Source organism: Bos mutus, chromosome 15 (assembly GCF_027580195.1).
Source record: "Bos mutus isolate GX-2022 chromosome 15, NWIPB_WYAK_1.1, whole genome shotgun sequence".
In the NCBI taxonomy this organism is placed as follows: domain Eukaryota; kingdom Metazoa; phylum Chordata; class Mammalia; order Artiodactyla; family Bovidae; genus Bos; species Bos mutus.
In genome coordinates, this window is record NC_091631.1 from 63886179 (window position 1) to 63894341 (window position 8163).

The 8163-nt window shown below is 46.7% G+C and overlaps 1 protein-coding gene across 1 annotated transcript; it reads left to right on the forward strand.

Annotated features, from left to right (window-relative positions):
• The first annotated feature begins 2548 nt into the window (after window positions 1-2548).
• On the forward strand, window positions 2549-7245 carry FUT4 (fucosyltransferase 4). Its single transcript, XM_005890043.3, has one exon. It carries the CDS (start codon window positions 3190-3192, stop codon window positions 4384-4386), a length of 1197 nt encoding a protein of 398 aa, XP_005890105.2. The 5' UTR covers window positions 2549-3189; the 3' UTR covers window positions 4387-7245.
• Window positions 7246-8163: the final 918 nt, after the last annotated feature.

Below are 8163 nucleotides of genomic sequence, written 5' to 3' on the forward strand. Positions count from 1 at the left end.
TCTGGAGAATCCCCATGGACAGAGGAGCCTGGGGGGCTACAGTCCAAACGGTCAGACACGACTGAGAAACTAAGCACAATACCCAGTTCATTCTTCACTGATGACAGAATGATTTGTTTCTTAGCAACATTTTATTGACATACTATACATACATAAAATTACATATGTAAGCATACAGTCTGATGAATTTCCTCAAGCAAATACACCCATTAACCAGTGCCCACATCAATAAACATGGCCAGCATGCCAGAAGCCCATCTCATGTGTATACACATCTCCTTTCACAAGTGAGCTTTTAAAAATACTAATCTTGATGGACATGTACACACAGCTATATTTAAAATGGATAACTAACAAGGTCCTATTGTATAGCACATGGAACTCTGCTCAATATTATGTGGCAGCCTGGATGAGAAGGGAGTTTCGGGGAGAATGGATACATGTATATGTATGGTTGAGTCCCTTGCTGTTCACCTGAAACTATCACAGCATTGTTAATTGGTTATGTTGTTGTTGTTTTTCAGTTGCTAAATCATGTCCAACTCTGTGACCCCATGGACTGTAGTCCAACAGGCTTCTCTGTCCACAGGGATTTTCCAGGCAAGAATACTGGAGTGGGTTGCCATTTCCACTTGCTCCTTGGAAAAAAAGCAATGACAAACCTAGACAGCGTATTTTAAAAACCTAGACATCACTTTGCCTACAAAGGTTCATCTAGTCAAAGCTATGATTTTTCCAGTAGTCATGTCTAGATGTGAGAGTTGGACCATAAAGAAGACTGAGCTCTGAAGAACTGATGCTTTCAAACTGTTATGCTGGAGAGACTCTTGAGAATCCCTCGGACAGCAAGCTTAAACCAGTCAGTCTAAAGGAAATCAACTCTGAATATTCACTGAAAGGACTGATGCTGAAGCTGAAGCTTCATTGCTTTGGTCACTTGATGCAAAGAGCTGACTCACTGGAAAAGACCCTGATGCTATGAAAAGATTGAGGGCAGGAGGAAAAGGGGGCGACAGACGATGAGATGGTTGGATGGTATCACCAACCCAACAGACATGAGTTTGAGCAAATTCAGGGAGATAGTGAAGGACAGGGAAGCCTGGTGTGCTGCAAGTCCATGGGGTTGCAAAGAGTCAGACATGACTGAGCAACTGAACAACAACAAGGGAAAACTGAATAAATAAGCAAGCAGATTAACATTTACCAAATGCCAAACACAGTGTTAGGCTCTGTCTATGATGTCTCATTTTACTGAAGTGGGGGAGAGAGGATGGGCATAAAGGTATAGATTTCCAAATCGTTATAAAAAGAAAACCCAACATGTGCTTTCCTTCCTTTGATTGAAAGGAAGTTATTCATTCATTTATAGTTTTTTCTTTCTAATTAAAAATAAATTGAAGAATCACTGAGATATCTTATTTCAAAGCCCATTTGCTTAACTATTAATATCTTGAAAAGTGATTCTATGGAAAGAAAAACATTATAAAAAGTTTTGGTGTAGGAGAAAGTATCACTAGGTTGATGGGTATAGCCAGAGCACCTAACACTGTTCTTTCAGCTTCCAAGCTGTCAGTGTAGCCAGGCAGCAAGTGCCACCTGAAACCATTTTTATGGAAGCTTTTACAATCTGTACTTGGTTTACAATGAAAAAGTTCTTCACAATAAATCCATACGGCATAACATCAAAAACACCTGTCAGGTTGGCCCCTTCCCAGCAAGTCTATTTCTTCCCTAACATCTTGTAACTTACCTGGCAGTGGGCTGGGACACCACCCACGCACCGCTGGGCTCTAAAAATTCTCTCAAAACAGCCTGCTCTTCTCAGGTCAGCAGCCCACCCATGCCCTATTTAGAAATTTGCTGAAGAAAAGTTTAGTTACATAAATGAAGGTCAAAATCCAGAAATTCAAAATCAAGCCATAGGGAAAAAACTCCTTAAGTCACTGTGGAGGTAGATGCCTCGGTTGCTTCGTTGATCAACCAGAAGGTACCACTGTGATGATACTTATCCTTTATATCCTAAACTTGGATGCTATGATATTTATCTTAGTCATCATTTTATAGTCCTGTGTTTTGAATGATCTTCCTATTCCTAAGTGCAGATAAGCCGTTTCTTAAGCGCTTAGAAAAAAAAAAAAAAGGTGGCGTTCATTCATCCATCTCATTGAATAGGCAGGGATTTCCCTGAGGACAATGGCCACAAGGGCCACATTTTTACGTTTGGTTTATGAGTTCTCCTAGCCCTGGTACAAAGAAAGTTTTGAGCCAGCAGGCAGAAGCGTTCATTCAGTGGCGGAGGGAAGAAACAGAACAATTCCATTGTTCAGAAACAATTCTCTCTCCACTGCTGGAGCATAGGCAAAGCGAAGGTCTTTTTGACAGTAGGCTTTCCTGGAAAACTTGGTTTCACAAAATGCACCACCTCTGTGGCCGCGCCGAGGAGGCCGAGTGCACGACCTGCGGGGGTCGGCGGCAGGTCACGAGGTCAAGGCTGCGCCTCCCTCCGCTCAGCACCTCGGCCTCGCGGGCTCCCTCCCTCCCGCAGGCGTAACCGACCCCGGACAGCAAAAGAGGAAGGAAGCGGTTCCCCGGTCCCACCCCCGGGCCGCCTTTCTCCGGTGCCCGCCTCCTCTCGCGCCGCCACCGAGGCTTCGGGAGGGTCTCACGCCGCCTGCCCGCGCCAGGGGGTGAGCCCGGCCCTCACCCTGGAAGGCAAGCGTCTGGGCCACCGCGATTGAGGGCTGGGGCGTAGCTGGGAGGGAATATTTCGGGCCGAGACGTGGGGTGTGCGGAGAGAAGCATCCGGAGCCGCGGGGTGGGCCGCGGAGGGGAAATCCAGGAACCCTGGAGGGGCGCAGGAGCGGACGGAGGTGCCGCAGGAGGCGCCCGGGGCCTGGCCGGGCCGGTCGGGCCGGCGACACGGTGGAGGGGAGGGACCCAGCGGCGCCAGGTTGGGTCGTCGGGTCCGCCCTCCTCACCCTGGAACCTCGCCGGGAGGGGAGCGGCGGGGAGGAGAGCAGGACCCGCGCGTCCTCAGATCCCGGGACCGCCCTCTCGCGCTCCAGGGCGGGGGGCAAGCGCCTAAGAAGGCTGGAGCCGCTGCAGCAGCATGAGAGCGGGCGCCGGCGCTCCACGCTCGCGGCCGCGCGGCGGGCGGCGGCGGCGGCGGCGGCTCTGCCCGCGCTCGCCATGCGCGCGCGCTGGGGCCGGCGGGGCTCCCGGCGCGGAGGTCCGGGGCTGCCCGGCACCCACTTGGCGCTGCTGGCCGCCAGCCTGCTGTCCACCGCCGTGGCCATCTACGTTTGCTGGAAGCAGCTGCCGCCTCTGCCGTGGGCCTCCCCCAGCCCGCCGCGGCCGGTGAACGTGCTGCTGTGGTGGGAGCCCTTCAGGGGCCGACACAACCCCCGCAGGCCGCCCCCCGACTGCCAGCGGCGCTTCAACATCAGCGGCTGCGTCCTGCACACGGATCGCGCGGCCTACGAGGAGGCCCAGGCGGTGCTCTTCCACCACCGAGACCTGGTGAAGGGACCCCCGGACTGGCCTCCGCCCTGGGGCGTCCAGATGCCCCCGGTGGAGGAGCGGGAAGGGCTGGTGATGGACGACGAGGGGCAAGAGGCTGAGGCCGAAACCTCGGCCGCCTTGGGCCCCCGGCCCCCGGGCCAGCGCTGGGTGTGGATGAACTTCGAGTCGCCCTCCCATTCCCCAGGGTTGCAGGGCCTGGCAGGTAACATCTTCAACTGGACGCTCTCCTACAGGGCCGACTCGGACATCTTCGTGCCTTACGGCTACCTCTACCCCAGGACCCATCCCAGCGAGCAGCCGCCAGGGCTGGTCCCACCGCTGGCCCGGAAGCAGGGGCTGGTGGCCTGGGTGGTGAGCAACTGGGATGAGCGCCAGGCGCGCGTGCGCTACTACCGCCAGCTGAGTCAGTACGTGACCGTGGACGTGTTCGGCAAGGGCGGGCCCGGGCAGCCGCTGCCCGACGCAGAGCTCGTGCACACGGTGGCCCGCTACAAGTTCTACCTGGCCTTCGAGAACTCGCAGCACCTGGATTATATCACCGAGAAGCTGTGGCGCAACGCCTTCCTGGCCGGGGCCGTGCCGGTCGTGCTGGGCCCCAACCGTACCAATTACGAGCGCTTCGTGCCCTCCAATGCCTTCATCCACGTGGACGACTTCCCTTCTGCCTCCTCCCTGGCCGCCCACCTGCAGTTCCTGGACCGCAACCCGACTGTCTATCGCGGCTACTTCAGGTGGCGCCGGAGCCATGCCGTGCATGTCACCTCCTTCTGGGACGAGCCCTGGTGCCTGGCCTGCCAGGCTGTGCAGAAGGCTGGGAACCAACGCAAGAGCGTCCCCAACTTGGCTGGCTGGTTTCAACAGTGAGGTCATTGTCCCCCTGGGTGTGACCCTGGAAGCCATGTCTGGATGCTCTGCGGTGCCTCTCCTTGACTGCCAAGTCGTGGGACTGCATTTCCTAAATACCCGTTTTTAATCTATGGGAACAAATTGATTTACCAATTAATGTCATTCAACACAAAGACTGGGTGGGAAGGATCCTGGGTGCTCATGGCTTTTGCATAACTCTCGGTTGTCCGAGGGCATCCGAGCTCAGGGATGAAGAAGGGGACGTTTCCTCCTCATTTTAAGGTGAGGAAACAGCTTACCTACAAGAAACCATGGTCTGTGGCTCTGAATTTCCTCATCAGCCACAGGCTATATTTGTGACCTGTGCTGAGTCCAAATTTCACAGACTCCTCCACTCACATGTCCCTGGGCCAAATGCTGCAAAACCCTGGTTTTAGAAAGAGCCTTGTTGCAGGATAGTGAAGGGACTGTGGCCACCAGGGTCTTACTCTTTGTACCTGGATTCCTCAAAGCCTCATCGCCTAAGAAAGGTGAGGAGGGTGATCCAAGACTCCATTGACTTCAGTAACAACTACTGTTGTTTGTTCCCCTGCTTTATGAATGGAAACAAGATGCTGGATTGTCCTTGGAGAAGAGGGAGAGTGAATATTTGGTGTACCTCGCTTTATACAAATGTATTCCTGAAAGGCCGCTTTTTAATCAAATCCACTGTTATAAGAGAGCGCAGTGTTTATGGAACCCTGTGGAGAATCCCTTTACAATGTGAATAATCATCTCCTGATTTCTTCTGTATCCGTTTTTCTATAACCTGGGTTTTTAAAAAAGCATAATTATAGATGTGAAAATAAAGCAGAAGCAACCTTCTTCTCCCTTCATCCCAGAAATCCAGCCTGTGTTTACATAGAAAAGGAAGCCATACTGTCATTTTCCACAGAATTATTTATTTTTGTGTCTTTACGGGAGCTGAAATTTAAACCCAGAAAGTCAGTCCTCCAGGGGTGCTGGCATTACCCCTCTGCAGAACAGAGTGAGATTGCACTGTATTATGGAATCATGCAAAAGGAAAAAAGTCTGGTGGCTGTTAATGGCAGTTTTTGACTCTTGTCAGTTTGAAGTTAAATGGTTGCTAGGGAATAGAACTAAATCTGTGCCTGCAGTAAAACTTTATCTTTTGTTACAAAAATCTGCAATTCTGCCTGGGGCCACCGGATTTCTGGTCTGCCCAGTAGTACGTTCGTGGACGTGCTTAGTTGCTCCGTCATGTCTGACTCTTTGTGACCCTATGGACTGTAGCCTGCCAGGCTTTTCTGTCCATGGGATTCTCCAGGCAAGAATACTGGAATGGGTTGCTATTCCCTTCTCCAGGGGATCTTTCTGACCCAGGAATCAAACCCAGGTCTCCTGCATTGCAGGCAGATTCTTTACCATCCAGATACAAACATTTCTATGGCCCTTGAGACTGTGCTGTGGGACCAACTTTGAAACTATATTCATTGACTAAAAACTGTCGAATGAACAGCATGTTAGGTGTCACCATGTACCTGCACTGTGTGAGACCCTGAGTGTGAGAAAGACAAAAATATGTAAGACAAGGTCCCTATCATTAAGGCTGTTGAAATCTACTTTTGTCAGAAAGCAATTGGCAGAACTTATTTGTTAAAGTAACATTCTTTTTTTTTAATTAACATTGTTGATTTACAATGTGATGTTAGTTTCAGGTATACACCCAAGTGATTGAGTTGTGTATATATATGTAATATATAATACATATATTATCTATGCATGCTAAGTAGCTTCAGTTGTGTCCAGCTCTTTGTAACCCTATGGACTGTAGTCCTACAGGCTTCTCTGTCCATGGGTTTCTCCAGACAAGAATACTGGAGTGGGTAAACATTCTTTCTGACCCACAGATTGAACCCGAGTCTCTTATGTCTCCTGCATTGACAGGCCAGTTCTTTACCACTAAGGCCACCTGGGAAGCCCTACATTCTCTATAACATATATTATAGGTATATATATTCTTTTTCAGATTCTTCTCCATTATAGCTTATTACAAGATATTGAATATAGTTCTCTGTGATATACAGTAGGTCCTTGTTATCTGTTTTACATATAGTAGTATGTATCTGTTAATCCCAAACTCCTAATTTGAAGAGGAAGAATAAATTAGTGACATTAATAATAAATTAATAATAATTATTATTAATGTATTAAATTAATAATAAATAATAAAGTGACATTAATAGTACCATAAATCAATTATTAGAAAGCCAGTTGATTTAAAGCCTAAAATAATGGGCTCTTTTTTTCCTCTTTGATTTATTATAATAAGCACCCTCAGTGACTATTATGGATGAGGTCCAACATTAATTAGGTTTATACAGAATTCTGCTGTAAACAGTCATTTTGCATTTGATTAGTACAATGAGCTGATTCATGAAGTAACTTGTCTGTGAGTATTTGTTGCAGACTTGAAAAACTCACTAAAATCTAGGTGCTTCAATTCTTCCTTTTCCTTAAAAAGAGAAATTGAAATCCCTGGATAAAATTTCTCATTGAAATATTATAGCATGGGCAGAACTACAGTATCAAAGTAGAGTCATTCAGTAAAGAAGGAAAAATTCTACTCTTTAAATAACTATTTATGACTTATTGGCCAATGATCTTGGGGTTATTGGAAATCTACATGGGACAGTTGGGAGATAGTTTGGATTTTGAAGGTACTCTGGCTTAGATTTGAATTCCAGCCATGTGACCTCAGGCAAATTGGTAATAACCCTGGGCCTCAGTTTTCTCATCTGTAAAATGGTGCAGGAATTGGCTTCATAGCAGCTTATGAGCTGTTCAGAGAATAAATAAAAAGGTGTCTAACACGTAGTGGTGACTCAATTGGTGACAGAAAAATAGGGTTTTTTCCCCTTCTTGGAGTGATTTCAGGTTACCTCCATAGCCGCTTATATGGATTATGAAATTAAATCTCAAGATATGTTACAGAATATATCTGAAATAAAAAGCAAGTGACCTCATATCATGTATTTCAAATGAATCCCTAAAGCTAGCCATACTTGCTATTCAAGATGCATCATTGCTATTTAGATTGAGCTTGAATTTGCAGGGTAGGAAGAAGCACCTGTGCTTTCTTTGAAAAAAAATTTTTTTTAAATTTGTTTTGTTATATTAAGTTTTTATTAAGTTATATTAAGTATTATTTTACTACTACTCTCTTTAGTATTAAGTCTGTTTAAAACTAACCATGTATTTTTTTATTGCTAAGCATGAGGAAGGTATAATTGCAGTTTTATTCATGAGAAAATCCTAGGTAAGGAAAAAAACAATTTATTTTAAGGCTAATCTCATCAAATAGCAAGAGAAATGGGCAATTGTTCATTTTATGTAATTTCATTTTTCAAGTCATTCTAAGTTGAGCAGTTTAAAATTTCATATATGTTAGTACAAAAATACACAGAAATACATCACATGTTCCAAAATGGCTTTCTTAAACTTTTCTTTCCAATTTATTACAAATTTAATTTACTAGTTTTAGTGCTTGATGACTTTAATTACCAGTGCACCTGGAATGATATTGACAACAGGAAGACAGTCTGACTCACCTTCAGTATTCACAGGTCTTTTCCAGTTTCCAAACCCTTCCTTAGCAGTAATTTAGAAGAGACAGGGTAGCTTCATGGAAACAGCTCACAATCTGGAGTCCAAACCTGGGTATGTGGTTCTGCCACTGCCTCTGTGACCCTGATTAGGCAAGTTACTTAAATTAACTTCCTCCTTTATAGTGAG